The sequence below is a fragment of the Aptenodytes forsteri genome, unplaced genomic scaffold (assembly GCF_000699145.1).
Source record: "Aptenodytes forsteri isolate BGI_AS27 unplaced genomic scaffold, ASM69914v1 Scaffold68, whole genome shotgun sequence".
Taxonomy (NCBI): domain Eukaryota; kingdom Metazoa; phylum Chordata; class Aves; order Sphenisciformes; family Spheniscidae; genus Aptenodytes; species Aptenodytes forsteri.
The window spans coordinates 2,517,236-2,533,568 of NW_008795382.1; the positions used below are offsets into that span (position 1 = coordinate 2,517,236).

The 16,333-nt window shown below is 55.9% G+C and overlaps 1 protein-coding gene across 1 annotated transcript in view; it reads right to left on the reverse strand.

Moving 5' to 3' along the window:
• The window catches only part of NOTCH1 (notch 1), a 44,806-nt gene extending 29,105 nt beyond the window's left edge, over positions 1–15,701 (reverse strand). Inside the window, exons 1-2 of the mRNA XM_009280663.2 lie at positions 15,581–15,701; positions 15,272–15,353 (exon numbers count right to left, since the gene is read on the reverse strand). Coding sequence (XP_009278938.1) covers positions 15,272–15,353; positions 15,581–15,701 — 203 coding nt within the window. The remainder of the gene's footprint in view (positions 1–15,271; positions 15,354–15,580) is intronic.
• Positions 15,702–16,333: the final 632 nt, after the last annotated feature.

Sequence of the window (16,333 nt, forward strand, 5' to 3'; positions counted from 1 at the left end):
GGCGCGGATTTTGCCTGGCGGCGTTGCCGCCGTGGGCAGCCGGGACCGGGAGGCGATGCTCTGCATCCCGGGCCGAGCCGGGCGGCCGGCGGGGCTATCGCTGGGATTTGGGTGCCTGTGCCACGGGGCTTAAATGAGGCCGGGGCGAGGGGCGCGGAGCCGAAAGCCCTCCCACCCAATTAGTTTTCGGAACGTTTCCAATTTCAGTGCAGGCAAGTGGTGGTTTGAGCTCACGGATGGGAAGCCGGAGCAGAGCCCAGCCCGAGCCCGGGCATGATTATTAGCCAGGAGATTAATTAGTGATTGGAGGAACTCCCCTGGGGGGCAGGGGAGCCCCTGCCTGAAGGCACAGGGAGGTTGGGGCCACTGGCAGCGCCCAGGCTGGGGGCTGCCCCGCGCCCAGCTGCTTTCCAGGCTTTTCCTTAGGAAACCCCTCAAGTTTTATGGAGTTTGCTGATTTTTTTTGAAATGGCTTTCTATTTGTTTGTTTTAAGAGCTAGTTTATGGATGCAATCAGCTCAAGAAGTGAGGAGGGTGTGGCAGACACTGGGAAGGGCTCGGCACGGATCTGCCCCGGGGCCAGAAGGGGCTGAGCTGAGCGATGGGCACACGTGGGCAGGCAGGACCGGGGTATGCTCATGCATCGCATTTCTCCTCCCTGCAAGGGGGGTATTTCCAGCCACTGAGAAGTGCTGCTGAAGCAGCTCTTCAGAAAAAAAGCAATACAACACAGGCACCCATAAAATCCGGTCCTCACTACTATAACCCACGGAGGAGTTGGCATCGCGCAGAGTGGGGCTGGGCAGCACAGACCCACTGCGGATGCCTGGCGATTCCCGAATCACAACCACAACCGCAGCAGGGATGGGGACAGCCCTTGCATACCCATTGCACACACCGCACCAGCTCCCAGCTCGGGGAGCCCTCTCAAACTCCCTCCACGGTTTCTAAGCCAACTCAGTTTCTTGTCAAGGTTTCAGAGCAAAAGGTCTCTGACGGCAGGGATATCACTATCGCGATAGTGACGTTGCTGCTGAGCAAGAGCATGAAACGAGCACGCCGGATGCGCCTCTGCTTGCACATGGCAGCGCCTGGGACATACCCACGGGCTGCCTTGCACCCAGTGGCTTTGACACCGCTCCTGCATCATCTGTAGATGCTTCTGCACAGAAACGATGCTATTCCTGCCCACATTTGCAACAGCACGTCTGAGATGAGGCAGGGAAGGGCATGGCTGCGGACCGAAGCCACGGGATGAATTTCGCTGTTTCCTCCCTGCGCGAGTCCCGGAGCTCACTCACAGCCGGAGACTCTGGAGCTGCATTTAAAAGCCCAACGACCCCAATGGCTTTAGAGAGTCCTGGCTGCAGAGGAAAGCCTGGAGACAAGTCTCGCATGCAAAGCAAGAGATCAAAAACCAGGTGAAGAATAAGGCCAGCCCAAGACATAATTACTTTTCAGCTCTCCCAGGTCTGGAAAGGCTGGATTCAGTAGAGCCATGTTCAGCTCCCAGCCATGCTGCAACCTCATCATGCATCCACCTACTTCTCCAGGGGCTAAAAACCTCTCCTAAAGTTCAGCCCAAGGAGCTAAGCTTTATTTTCTGTAACAAACATACTGGCGGGTGGTGGCGTCAGGGCTCCCAGGTGAGCAGACATGGAGGATGCAATGTTCCCGCGGGCTCAGCCAGGTGAAGATCACCCTGTGGTTTTTCCTTTGGCATTTCCCAAGCGAGGGCTACTCAAACCAAACCCCAAGCAGCTTATGGAAATTAGCATAAGAGACATTAAAGCTATGCTTTAATTAGAGATATATGTGTTGGCAGAGGACAGGACAGGTGCTCCAGGATCAAAACAGCTCAGAAGCGCCATTAGAAACCAGCTTCGAGGCGGTGAAAGGCGGCTGAGCTCCCCGGGGTCCTGAGGAGCCTCCATGAAATCCCCAGAGGCCAGCGCAGCCATGCTCCCAGTCCCACATATGACGCACGCCCCGTTCCCGACCCAGGCAGGAATGGCTAAAAATACCAGTGTCTCTCCCTCCCCTGAGCACGCAGCTGAGAAACGTTTCCGTTGACTCATTAACCTGCTGAAGAGGCATCAAACGTTCCAGCCCGGACCCACCCACTGTTTTAGACGGTGATGGAGGGTGACGGCATCCCGACCCCGGTGATGGCCGAGCCCTGCTTCAATGCACGGTGCTCCCTCTCCCAGCACCATGCCAGCACAAGGAGCAAGTCAGGGCAGCCTCGCAACTCTTCACTTCTAGGATATTTTCTACACGACCTAACCAAGGGACCAGGGCTGTCACCGAAGCACCAGGCAGGACAGGGGACAGCGATGCAGCAGCTGGTCCCCATCCCTGCAGATGGGGATGCTGCATGTGCTCCTTGCAGGTGCAAACACACTGATTTACACCCCCCCCAAGCATCTGGGGCTGCTGTCCATCCCAGTGGCTTTTTGTTTCGGGGTGGGGGGGTGTGGGGGGTGTGAGGCAGAGGCTGGGGACTGGATTCCCATGACACTGGGCTGCAACGCATCTTCCCCTTCCACGCTGGCCCTGAGCGAGCACCCGCGCCCAGAGCACAAACCGCTGCGAGGGGGGAGGCGCAATTAATAATGCACCGCGCTCCCGACCCATAAATCTCCGGCACAATTCATGGGCGATCTGAAGGGTGATGGAGAAGGCCTTGTCCAAGGTCAGACAGTGAGTCCCAGGGGACGGCCTGGGAATGGGAACAGCGGCCCCAAATTCCTACCCTGCTCCCAGCGCCGAGCCCAGGCCAAATCTGGATCTGCTCAGTGTGGGCACGTGCATTTGTTGTGTCTGCTGCACATCCTTAACGAGTTACAAACAACGGCCCAACGCTGCAGTTATTTCAGCAAGGCTCCAGAAAAGCTCTGCAGATCATATAATCAAAAACATGAATGAGCTGCAGAGATATCAGAGAGCCAACAAGCTCAGCTGCCTGCTGCCACGCCGCTGCCCCAGCTTTGCATTACACATGTGCTTGCCCGGGCGCCGTGGCTTCCAGCACCCGTCACCCCACAAGCAGCGCCGGCAGAGCTGGGGTGCCCGTCCCGGCACCCCGCCAGCACACAGCCCATGCACCGGGTGCTCCGTGCGTGCGGCTCTGCGCGCGCTGCTGGCCCTTTGTTCGCTCCCTCCCCGCTTGCAGCACGCAAAGCTTTTCCTCCAACCCACCAGCAACAGGTTTTGTCCCTCCGCAGCAATGCGGGCACTGAAAGCATCCCGAGGCAGATGTTTCTGCGACCTCTGACCCAAGACTAATGTTTTCCTTTCTGCACTAAGCTGCCATCTGCCACGGCCAGCGCAGATGACACCCAGGCGCTCCCGCAGCCCACCCCACCCCGGCACAGCTCCCGCATGGCGGCACGGGGGCTTTGTTGAAATTTGGGATGCGTCAGCCCTGCAGAAGCACAGCCCGGGGGCTGGGGGGGTGTTTCAGCGGTGCTGGGTGCATGGGGGATGCCCTGGTTTCGGGGGGCTCAGCAGAGGCTCAGCCCGTACTGCCCCGCAGCTGAGAACGGCCATGCTCACACTACCCATGGCTCTCCTGCCCGGCCTCAGGGCGCCCTCCCAAGGGCTGAGACCGTGGCAGGGCTGGAGGTAAAACCCACCTCGGGCTTAAAACACACAAAATAAGCCAACAAGCAAAATGAAAACGGGGTGTAAGACAGAGCATGGCCACTAGACACGCAGGGGCTGTCTCCCATCCCCATTCTGCATGGGGGCAGGTCTGTGGGGCAGCCCCATGCCACGGGAGGGGACGGGGGGCTGATGGGGAGCCCCGTCCCGCCCGCCAGCCCTGCGTCCAGGCTGCCTCTTATCTGCACTGCTATCACATAACCTCTTCCTCACCCTCATCTGCTGGAACCATAAACGGCTGCGGTTGTTTTCCCCAAGGTACAAGCACCGTGGGAAAGCCGAGGAGGGGAGGCTCGGGTCTTTACTGAAGCCCCATTTTGGGGGCACTTGAGACTAATGGGGCCAGGAGAGTCCCTGCTGTTTCTGGGGTAGCAGCAAACCCAGGCGCTGGGTGCAGGGTCTCCCCCGCTGGGGGGAGCAGCCCCCACCCCGACACCCGTCCCCAGGCGCAGGCTGGGCTACGGGGGATGCTGCTCTCTACTCCGCACTACCCGTGGCCCGGAGCAGCCATCCCAGACAAGCTGCCCTCCCTGCACCCCAGAGACCCCGGCAGAGCCACCCCAGTGCAGAGGTGGTTCAGAAACCATGACCGTGACCTTGTGTGGTGCAGAGGGTCCACACCGAGGGACCATCACACCCGCAGAGCCCTCTGCACCAGCAAACACACTGCGTGACCAAGTGGATGCCTATGCCAGCGCGGTCCGGACCCCGCGGAGCGAAGCAAGTGGCCAAACGTGAGCAGGACGCTCGGATTTCACGTGTTTGCTGGCTACAGCTGAGGGAAGGAGAAATAACCAGCAGGAGAGTCTCTGTTAACTACACACAGGACCACAGCCACTGCACGCTGCTCCTAGCCACAGCGCGGTGACACGACCCTACCCCATCGTCCCCAAACCTCTCGGGGTAACCGTCATCCTTGGGCTTACGAACGGGAACCACAGCTGCCTGCTTTCACACCTTCCCCTGCGCAACCCCAGCAGCTGCAGACCCTGGGCGTTAAGCTTGCTTTCCATCAGGCATCCACGCACAAGAGTCACTTTTCCAGTTGTGCCAGTGGCTTCCCACCTGGCACAGCCTGGAAGCAACACCCCAGCTTTCTCCTGAAGTTACACCCTTCCCCCTAAGACACGTATGCTCGGTGCCAGCCCGGGGGACCCTGATCTCCCCCAGCTCCAATCCAACCAAAGAAAGGGCCAGTGTCACTGAGAAAAGAGATCCGCTTCTTACTGCATCTTCCCATTCCATCTTATTCCGTTCATTCTTATTCCATTGCCTCCCTCCTCCGTGTTCCTGCACGGAGCATCATCAGGGACCGCAGGTGCATATGACTGTCTATGGGATGGCTTCCCAGCGGTGTCAGCCTGCCTCGGAAACACCCCACCGAGCGCGGGAGCACACTCTGGAGCCAGGGGAAGGCAGACAGGCCTGGAAAACAGTCCCGCTGGGAAAGCAGAGCTCAGCAGCCTGTGCTCTGGTCCCATCTCCTGCTCAGCTCCTGCCCTGGCATCGCCACCCTGCTTGGGGTGGCACAGCACCCCTGGAGCCGGCAGAAGGAAGATGGGTGCAGGGAGACGAGGAACATTTTTGGACGCTGCCCTGACCTTCCTGGGGCACGTGGGGCCATGGATGTTCCCTCCTGCCATGGCAGCCAGGGGCTGGCGGGGGCTGCTTGAGCCCCCTCCCGGCAGCAGGCACGGCCGGGCTCACCGCGCCTCACCTGCAGCTTCGCTCTGTGGTTTCTGGCACACGCATCCGTTAAGAAACCAAAGGCTTCACCACGGCTCCCAGGAGAGCCAAAGCAGAGAAGGCAGAGTTGCCCAGCTCCCCCTCGCCCACATGGGGCACCCCGACCGGGCGATACACCCCAAAGCTCCCACTGGCCCTGCCGCGCTCCCCTGGCACCGGCATGGCCCCACAAACACCTCTGGCAGCCACAACATGGCTCCCAGCACCAAAAACCAGCGCTAGACCAAAACGGTGGTTTTTATATGAAGTTCCATCCAGGCCCTGCTTTATTAAAAACTCTGGGACACCAGCCTGGGAAAAAAACAGAGTTTCACACAGAGAGAGTGGTTGGCAAAGCAGCAGGTTACTTCGAGTGACATCAGGTTAATAAAGCAAGAGCAGATCTCCAGTCTTGTTTAATTAAAAAAAACAAACTGCAATCTGAAGTCTTTGATGTGTTTTTTTTGTTCCATTTCATTTTTGACCTAGCCCAAGCCATATAATTGAGATTTTAAGACCCAGACTTTCATCTGGAGAGAAACTAAAGGAATTCCCAAAGCTGGATATACTCATGGACAGGAGTGGGGAAAAAACGTGCTAGAGCCCTGTTCCTCCTACCAGCGTGAAGGGGAGAGGGGAAAAAAAAAAAAAAGGCTTTGTTTCTTAAGCAGACATTAGTCAGGACAGTTTGGGAATCAAAGTTTCCATTGTAATGAAAAACAATATAATCCCATTACTAAGCAAAGTGGTCAGGCTATTCACCGGGTGGTAACCGGCTACCTGGGAAGGAGCTGCCTTTCAATGGAGCTTCATTCACAATAAACATGAAAGGTGTCGAAGGAAGAGACCAAGACAAAACTCGCCTCATTCCCAACCTCAACAACGGCTGCTATGAAATATTTTTTTTCCCCAGTTGATGTTTTTTATATCCTCTGCCAGTGTAAATCCGCACAGCCCCACTGTTGGTGCGAGCGGGCTGCCCCGCGCTGAGCTCTGCTCTCCCCGCTCATCCCGGTCCCTGCTTCTTCTCTTGGAGGAGCCCATTTATGGGGCGACCAGGAAGGATGCGCTTCCAGCGGGGGATCCGCAGGGAACACAACCTGGGCTGAGGCCAGCAAATGGTCCCACCACCCCCCCGCAGGGCAGGGGCGAGCGTCCTGGGGCAGGTCCTCAAGCAAGTGCCCGCACTGGTGACTGGCGTGCCTGTTAGACACCGTTAAGTTGCCTGGCTCTTCTTTTCCTCCACGGCGCTACCCAGCAGCTGTGGCATTCGAGAGCACCCACTGCAACTGCTCCCTGTTTTGATTTTTCATTTGCAAACATTTTCCCTTTAAAAATGTTTTATTCTTTAAGCCAGCAGAAGGAAAAGTCGAAATTTGGGGGAGATGAAGAATTTCCACCTCCCCAGGCCACCTGCCAGCCCAGCACTGCTGGTGCCTGAGGCCACTCTCCCTTCCCCATCCCTTTCGGGGTAAATGCCCATTTTCACCTGCTCTGGACACAGTGCTGCCCACACTTGCTGCCTGTGCAGGGTGAATTCACGCTGCCTTGCTCCCGGGAGCTCTGGCACGCACGCAGTGCCAGTGTCACCATCTCACTAAGCAACGATGATGAACTCTCTTATTTTTTTTCCTTTTCCCCCTCAAACCAAGTTTTGGCTAAACACCGCACTGCCTGAGAGCCAAATATGGAAAAGTCCCACCCGGGACACGCGTGACCCCACCATCCCACTCTTCTAATCCTGAACATAAAACCTGAGATTAGGATCTGAACAGCCACCGAGAGTTTAAACAAGCTATATTTAGCTCCGATATTTATAAACAGGAGGAGAGGGGGGTTTTGCAGAGCACATGGGTGCCCCTGCGGCACAAACCCTATCATAAGTCAGAGCAATTCGCACGGGGGCTGTTTCGGTGAGATGGTGAGTGGGCAAAGATGGCAACAGCCAGACAGTGATGGGTCCAGCTCCCCCCAACCTCACAGCCATGAAGCTGCTGGTTTCTCTTTGCAAGCAAAGCAAAGCTCCCAAAAATAGTTATTAGCAACAAAAACCTCGCCCCCTTGGAAACCATGGCCTGAGGGATGTAAGGCACCTCCGAGTAGACGGGTATCTGCTCCCGGGATCTGTATCCCGGGATTTCTGTTGCTGCCGAGTTTAACCAAGGAAACGGTGAGGGAGGGAGGGAAGACTCTGCCTCCGACACCTTTTGCCGGCAGAAATCCCTGTGTCAACATGACGCCCTCGCCGAGAGAGCGGGGACAATGGTGGCGGCTCTGCCCTCCGGCCGCAGCCCGCATTCCTGCCCCCCTCCCCTGGAAACCCCCTTTTTGTGGGGAGCAGCAGGCCCTGTGAAAGGGCCGTCTGTCGCCCTGCCTTTTGACTTGGAGGTCTGTGTCTAACATTTTAATAGGGGCTGGGGGCCGGGGAGAGGCCCCCCCTCCTCCCGGGCCGCTCCCCCGCAGGGTCACTCTCCCAGCTCGCCCCGAAGCCAGCGTGCGGGGCTCCGGCCACCGACGGGCAGCAGGCGCGAGGGCGGGAGCCAGCAGTGCTGCACATCCCGCTGTCGACAGCCACATTCCTCCACCTGCCCCGAGAGGAGCTATTCGATGGGTTAACCGTCCACGAGTGCCTTTCGGAGGGTCTTTTTCTGATCCCCCCGCGCAAGGATGCACGGGTGGGGCGGGAGCGCTGGGGACGTGCTCTCCTCCACGGCTGCTCATCGGCAGCAGATAATTTCCATCTTAAAATAAACCACTGCACGCTCACAAGCACTCAACCCCCCAGGCAGTGATGCCAGCGGGGAGCATATGGCCCTTGGGGTCCCCATCGCCCCGCTGACACCAGCTCTCTCAGCAAGGGGACATGGGACAGAGCAGTTGACAAAGTGAAGAGCCCTAGTGCCAAAGGCTCCTTTCATTGCTCTTCTTGGGGACAGTTGTGGTGGACACAGGTAACGTCACATCGCACCAGGAGCCACAGAGGAGGATGAGGAGGAATCGGCAGCAGGAGGCAAGGCGCAGCCCTGCAGCCCCAGCCCTTGCAACAGCCTGGGATTGATCCTGCACAGCCCCGCAGGTCCAAGCAAAGCCTGGCACCGCCTCTCTGAGCTACACTGACTTTAGGTCAAGCCCAAAGCAACAGGCTCCCCAGCCCATCGGTGCTCCTCCTGGCACCCAGCCCTTCCAGCCCACCACCACAAGACCGCTTGCCTGCAGGGTGCCCCTTCTATTAAATAAGGGCAATGTTATAGCATCATTAAAACTTAATAAATCCATTTCCCATATAAATACCATTAAATTCAGATTTTGGGGAAGGGAATTAGGGTGAAAACTTGTTAAAAGAAAATTACTTCTGCACAAATAAATTTTTGCAACTTGACTGAGCGTGAAAGTTTCCCATTAAAATGCAACTCCGCTCCCTTTGCTGGAAATGTGCAAGAGCCTAATAACCAGGGCCTAAACATTAACTGTTTAACTGACTTTTCCAATATTAACTCCAGACTGCCATGGGGGAAGGGGAGGACGTGACGGGTGAAAGCCTGAAGTAGACATTAATTACTGCTGTGCGAGGGAAGCACACCCAGCGCACACACCGCTCACATGCTCCCAACAGCCCTTTGCAGACACAGACGTGGGACATCACCGGCCGCGAGCAGGGCACGAGCCCCGCTGCGCGTGGGGCAGTGGGCAGGATGCTGGGACAGGGCTCCCCACAGGACCCAGCCAGATGTCTCCCCCCTCAACCCCGCACATGGGCTTTAGTCGTGGTCCTGAGCCTGCATCTCTCACACCGAGCACTGCATTTACCAACAGGCACCTCCATCGCCTAATTCTCCTCCATGAGCTGGGATCCGCCTGGCAGGTCGTGCTGCTCTATCTCGCACCAAGACAGGTTTTGATGTTCAGATGAGCAACAGCACATGGAGGGAAACTGAGGCACCAAGCAGACCTCGCTTGATGTATGTGGAAACCCCGACACCGTTCCATACTGCAGACCCCTGCCCGCGGGGCACTTGCCAACGCAGGGAGGTGAGACGAGGTGACCCAATCCGCCAGACACGCGCTAGAGCTGTAGACGGAGGCGCTGCAACGGGTCCAGGAGCTGCCGTGCACCGAGGAAGGCAGAGTCCAGACAAGGGCGCGCAAGTCTGAACGGGCACCATCACACCTCGGCCAGATGGCCAGCTGGAAGCAGCGCCGAGCTGTTCTACCAGCAAGACTCAGATGTCAAAGTAAAGACTGGGGTGTCCCCAGGTGGGCATCTCTAACTGTCCTGGGGCTCTCCAAGCAGGCAGGTGGGAGCTGCCATGGTCCGGTGTCACTAAGACCTAGCGGAGTGCTGCAAAGACTTCCCAACAACACACATGATAGATGCGCAAAGAGAGTTGTGCTATTAAGTCCAACTGGGGCTTCCTCAGCCCTTCAGAGCCCCTGCTCTGCAGCCCTGATCAGACCCTGCTGACGCCGGCAGTGCCAAAGCAGGGCCCTGACCCTCACACATCTCTGCTCCTGCTCCTGGATGCCTCTGAGCTCAGGCACCCAAGAAGCAAAACTGCAACGTCCCCCCTCAACACCAGAGTAGCATTTCTACTGCTCATTCCAGATCTTTGGCCGATGCGAGTAGCTGCAGTTTTACCCCAGACTAAAGCGTGAGCACAGCGCTGGGCTGCTGAGCGCCCAACACAACGCCCATTGCCGGCAGTCCTTAGATAGCGGTAACACTCACCCGCTGCTGCCGATACCTGTCAAGGCCAACCCCAAGGAGCCCGGCACTGCAGGATGGAACCCTTCCATAGACGGATGGACTGGGGAAGCTGGGATGCCTCTTCCCCGCAGCAAATCCAGGCTCATGAGGGCACCATGCAGCAGGACAATGTCAGAGACCTGCAGGATTCTGGCACAGCCACTTCCAGGCGCTGGGGCTCGGTGCTGCGTGCCAAGGGTGTGCAATGAAATGAAAAGACCATTCGGAAAGCACCTGGAATCATCCCAAGCCTTCACTTCTCTGGCCTGATGGTCTTTCTAACCCTGGCCCCCAAAGTGAAGGACTGCAGGAGGTCAGCCCAAGACCGGCCTGGGGAGCGGTGAGTGAGCAGCCCAAGTGCCCCGTGGTGCTGCCCCATCCTGGGCAGCAGCAGGAGCCAGCTGGACACAAAGCCATGCACCTGCAGTGAAGCAGACGGACCCCGACCACCTTTTTGGCCCCTGGGATGGAGGCAGGACTCAAGCGAGACCCCACTGCAGGTCTGCTTTCCCAGGGACGTTTAAGCTGCATCCCAGAGGCTCTTCCACTCCACAGCCCTAGTACATGGTCTAAAACCTTCACCTGGAGTTTGGCAACACGTTAACCATGGAGAAGTCTCCATCCAGATCCAGAGCTTACCAGCTCTCGGTAACTGCACCCCGAGGCTACTCCCTCGTTAAACACACTGATGCTCTATAAATTTCACATTCCACTCATGTACACATGCCGTTACCATTCGGGACACCTACCAACACGAGCAAAACGAGGGTCAGCACACCTCCAGGCCTGGAAAGAGCAGGTTAATTTCCAAACAATGTTATTTTAAAACTTGCTAACTGCCTGCTGATTATGTTATCCAAGCCCTTAATTGGTGAATAGCTTGGCCTTGCAATGACCAAACATGTCTCCCTCATGCTACATACAATAAACCGTAACAGCCTTGGAGGTGAGACCAGGGTGTGTAGTATCAGCTGGAACAAATGGATGTATCGTGGCTTCCAGCAGGTAGGAAGACAGCAAGTCAGAGATCTTGGCTGAATAAAATGTACCCTGTATGACGAAGCGAGCCACCTCCAGAAGCTGTCCACAGAGCACAGCCCCGTGCACTGCATCACACCGCGGGATCGCACATTTAACAGCTGCAAGTACCTGGCGGGGAATAGCCCCTCTGATCTCAGGTGGTGATGGCCACTGCGAATACCTCATCCCCTCTGGATCCTGGGGAGCCCCTGAGCAACTTCATCTCAGCAGGCATCACCCCACCTCTTCTGCTCATCTCTGTGTCGCCGGTAGTGCTGAGGGACCTACCAAGATATCTCCTCCTGACCATGACCCGTGCTGGCCCCTGCCCAAATGCAGTTCAACCCTCTGGCCATCACAAGTACCAAGCCATGAGAAAAATCAAGCAAAAAACCTCAGCCCAACCAATAAAATCCCAGGGCAAGTTAGCAGGAGTCACTGGGACCACCTGAGACAACTGATAACCATCAAGACGCCTTGCAGAGAGGAGAGATGTAAACAGAGATTCTTCTAGAAAAGAGCTAAAAAATCCTGCTGCTCTCCCAGTGACCTCACCAGCTGGGCTTCTCAGCTAAGTTTCTCTTCCACTGGAATCCGCAACAGGTGACGCTTTTGTATTTTTAATCTACCCTCTTACCCATTTCCACCTTGTTCTTTCCGAGAATGAGATCAGACTCGAAAGAGCCATCATGAGTTCTCAACATGGCTGAATCACTGCTCGTCTACTTCTTTAAGAGCTTCCTCTGGCTGATTGTTCAACACTCCACCCTCTTCCTCTCCAGCACGGAGACTGCATTTTTTCTTTGTTATTATTTCATGGAAATAACGTTGGATTAAAGCACATGAGAAAAACCAAACCAGAAGGAAACTTCCGCCCTTTACAATGAGATAACAATGACTGAGCAGTTGAATAACTTGAAGGGCACAGAGAGCTACAGGGCTCAGATCACTCCTCTGTCTTCCTGGTTGTCTCCTGAAAGAGTTTTGAGCTAAAATAATCATCTCCTCCCGCTACGGTCCCCCTCTGAATGTTTCTTCTAACGTTTCTGGCCCGCTGCCCGTGGAAGCTGGTGGTGGCAATGGGCACCAGCTCAGGAGCCATCGCCCCGGCTGAACTACAACACCGCGCTGAGTCGTAAACAGAGGAAGTACTTTAGCAAACTGACTTTTCCCCCTTTTCAGCGCAAGCCTAGTGATTAATTTAACTTAGTCTTTTCCTCTGCCGTCTCTTTGGCTTCTCTGGGCAAGAGTATGACAACCCAGACGCAGCTCCTCTGACTTTAATGGTGAAAGGCTGGTGGAGTGGGGTTTGAAACTCAGCCCTCTTTCATGCCATCTGCTTTTAACTAGCGGAGCAAGGGAGGTCCTGGGAATAAACGTCACATGGCACAGCAATCTAAAATCAGCCCCACTCATTTGCAGGGATGCCAGTCAAAACTATGGTTATCCAACAGTCTAATTAGGAGCTATCACTAGAAGTCAAAAGACCTTTTGGAAAACCTTCTCATTTTGTCTGGGAAAATGCCTTAGTCAAAGGCAAGTGCCTTTTCTGGGAAGCCACAGCTCCCCAGCGCCGTGAAACCACACTGCAACACCGCAGCAACCATCGTCTGCAGACCGGACCTTTTAAAGCTCCAGATCGGGCGCAAGTGCCGTGCATGGGACAGAAACACCCCGCACCTTCAGCTGGGGTCCATGCAAGATGCACGAAACTGCTGCTGCTGCTGCTCTTCCAGCACTGAAAGACCCGGCTCCCCCTGCCAAGATGGAAAACAGCTCCAAAGGCAGCTTAATTAGGCCACTTCTGTCGCGAGCCCTCCAGCCGATCAAATGCTCAGTCCTCTCCATTCAATTAAAGCCCTGCGTGCCCCGGACTGCCTGGCAAAGGGACAAGCAAGATAAGGCACCTGGAGTTTTACAAACTATCACTGTAAAATAATAAAGGCAGAGAAAGCTCCTCGTCTCACACTGGCGATTCCCTTTCTGTAACAGGGCTGATAACGTGGTTTTGGTGTTATCAGAGTCGTCTTCACGTAACCCAACTAGCTCTCTCCCGCCACAAATGCCGGGACGCTTGTCCGCTGGAGTAGCGTCTCCCTCGTATGCTATTTATTTCACTCCACATTCTAATTGGATTTGTGGGGGCAGCACAATGGGGCTTTATGGCCAAACTTTGTTAAGTGCCAGGCCGAGCAGAGATGTGGCCAGCAGCCAAAATGGTGCATTTCACGCAGGCGCCAAAGGGCAGTGCCAAGCTTTTCCGCGTCTGGTATCTGTGTTCTTGGCTCTGCTTTGTTTAAGAAGCTTGGAAGCAAAACTCCTCGTAAAGAGATAGTCAAACAAGTGAAACACCAGGATTTTGCGAGCTGCTATCAGATACCTTGGGAAGTTGCACCTCCTCCAGTCTGGCAGTATCTCTAACATCTGCCCCCACCGCCCACGGAGCGTACCCCGCACGGGATAAGTGCTTTAACACACTGGGAGCACACACCTTGGTTTCCTGCAAAAATAACTCGCACACACTCGCGAAGCCATCCTGGCATCTGCAGCCAAGAGAGAGGCGGTTATTCACAGCTAGCAACGAAGAAGTTCTTTAAAGTTAACTTTTTCTCTTAAAAAAAAACCACCCCAAGCCTACTTTGGAGGCTTCTTCTCCAAATAGAGTTCGCACACATCAGATCTAATTAGATTCCATCACCATCTGCACATGAAATGTAAATCAGGAGTTGCAGAGACTTAAGAAAAAAAGGGAAGAATGACCACAAGGAAAAGGAGGGGTGTAAGGTTGGGGAGGGGGTGGAGGGTTGGGCATTCTGGGAAGCCATACATGATTAGTCACACAGCATTAATCTGCCTCCCTTAACAATAGCTGCCGAATTTCGACCGAATCCCAGCTGTCGCTCTTTGAATGAAAGAAAACAAGATTTAGAGCGTCAAGCGTTGGTAAGGGCTTCTGTGCAAAAAAAAGTGGCGTGCATTCATTAGTGGCTCACAAAGGGACCCAGCCTTTGTCCATTAAATTGCTCATGTGCCTGATTGATTTGCTGATTTATTTGCACCAAAGGGTTGGGGGGCTCAGCTTGGAGAAGGGGGCGGGAGGTGCCCGGCTACTGGGCAGAGTAACGGCACCCAGGCGGATTTGCAAAAAGCAACACACATTGTCAAGGGAAACTGCCATTCAACAGGTTGGGATTGGAAATGCCTTCAGGTTCCTCCGCTGAGGACTTCCTATTTGGAAATTTGGGGTGGGTGGGAACGTCTCCCCGCCTGCTCTCAGCTCAGGCCACGTTCAACAGGCAGAGGGGAAATCTGGCCGGAAAACAGAGCCTTGCCCATTCACATTTCTTTTATGGAATAGTTTTAAAAAGGGAGCTGGAGTCTTATTCATTTCTCTTGGTTATTGTTCCCTGGGAGCCTGGAGTGAATCGGCCATCGCTGCGGTGGGTCGGTTGGTCCTTCAAAGAGTCCCAACGCTTTACACATCCGTTTCCCCACAATCAGCTTGGAGAAAGCTCCTGCCCGGGTGCCAGGTCCCACCAGGAATGCCGGTCTGGACCGCAGCTCGGCACCGGCGCTGGCAGGGCTGCAGCAGGAGGTGGCCCTGCTCCCCCGCCTGCCCCAGGCAATATCTCGCAGACCCACAGACATCAACGGGGCAGCGCCAGCAGCCAGAGCCATGCCATGAAATCTCTCTTGAGCGTTTATTGGAGACGTACTGGACACCGCACCACGAACTGCCAGGGTGCAAGGGACTGAAAGGCAACACTTTGGGGCCAGGAGGGAGTAGCTGGAAGACAGACAGACAGCCTCCCTCCCCACCTGACGGTCCAACGAGCGCTGCGGGCTGGCCCTACCTCCTGCTCCATCAGCAGGACAGTCTGCATAGGTTAACACCAGCAAAACATGGCCCTTTGCCCATGTTTTTCCACCCAGCTAGGAACAAAGCCCAATCCTGCCAAACTCGCGGCGACTCCTACACAAGCAGGTTATTCTTGCCACTCAAGGAAAGAAAACACATCTTGCCCTATTAAATCCAGAGCCTTCAAAGCAAAGTCAACATGCATGTCAATACTTCGGTCGGGGGAGATGAAAATCCTCTGGCTCCTCCATACTTACTGGCACACCTCCGTCCCATTGAGAAAAGTTTCACACTTGCCCCCGTTGAGGCAGGATTCAGCAAGCTGCGTGCACCGTAAACCTGCAAACAGAAGGAGAGCGTTAGCCACAGCGCAGGTCCCGGACGGCAGCGGGAGGGGGGCTGCATCCCCTAGCGCCACCCGGACCAGGGACAGGCTCACCAAGACCCCCGGAGTGCCCTGCCCCTGCGCAGCCTGGTGAGATGGGGGCTGCAGCACCCAGCGGCCCCCACCCGCAGGGTGATGGAGGCGGGCAGGGACTGCACGGCCCCAGCGCCGAGAGGCTCACCTAAAAATAAACTCGGGGTGGGCTTGAGGGTAGGCTCTGCCTTCTCCTCCAGCCAGAGGACTGACAGAGAGAAACCCCAGATCAGGTCCTTGAGTGACAAATGCCATTTGGGAAAAACCATCCGCCCCGAGGGCCCATTAGGTATCATTAACTCGGTAACGAAATGAGTCGCCCGTCACAACTTGCTATGAGTAAAGGTTTCATTGTCTGGCCCTTAGAGCCAAATTCTGCACAGTTACCACAGCAACTCGCTTGAAAGTACCAGAATCGCTTCCGATTTCCACCCCGGCTTGCTCTTCCCCTTCTCTGCCCCGCTAGCTCTTCACGGTAAGCTGTTCTGCGACACGCGTGTGCAGCCGGAGCAGTTTCACATTGAGTGACTACAGCTTCGCACCGCCACTGCCAGAACCAAACTTCTCCCCCGGACGGCTGCCGAGCCCCACGCACCCCGAGGACACCCCGCTGCGCTCGGGGCTCTGTCCCCAGCCCCACGTGTCCCACGGGGGATGGAGTGGGGTGTTGGGGACCGCTCCGGCCCGGCACAACTTTCTGCAAACTTTGCCTCCGAGGGGCCGGGCGCCAGGCACGGCTCTCAGCCCGGGCTGGCCCGGTGCGGAGGAGTGAAGGCAGCCCTAGGGTGCGGAGGTGAGGGCAGCCCTACTGCCTTCCCTTCCCAAAATCCTCCCCCGGTAGTGAAGGCACCCCTACTGCCTTCCCTTCCCAAAATCCTCCCAGGACGCTGGACGCTCGGAG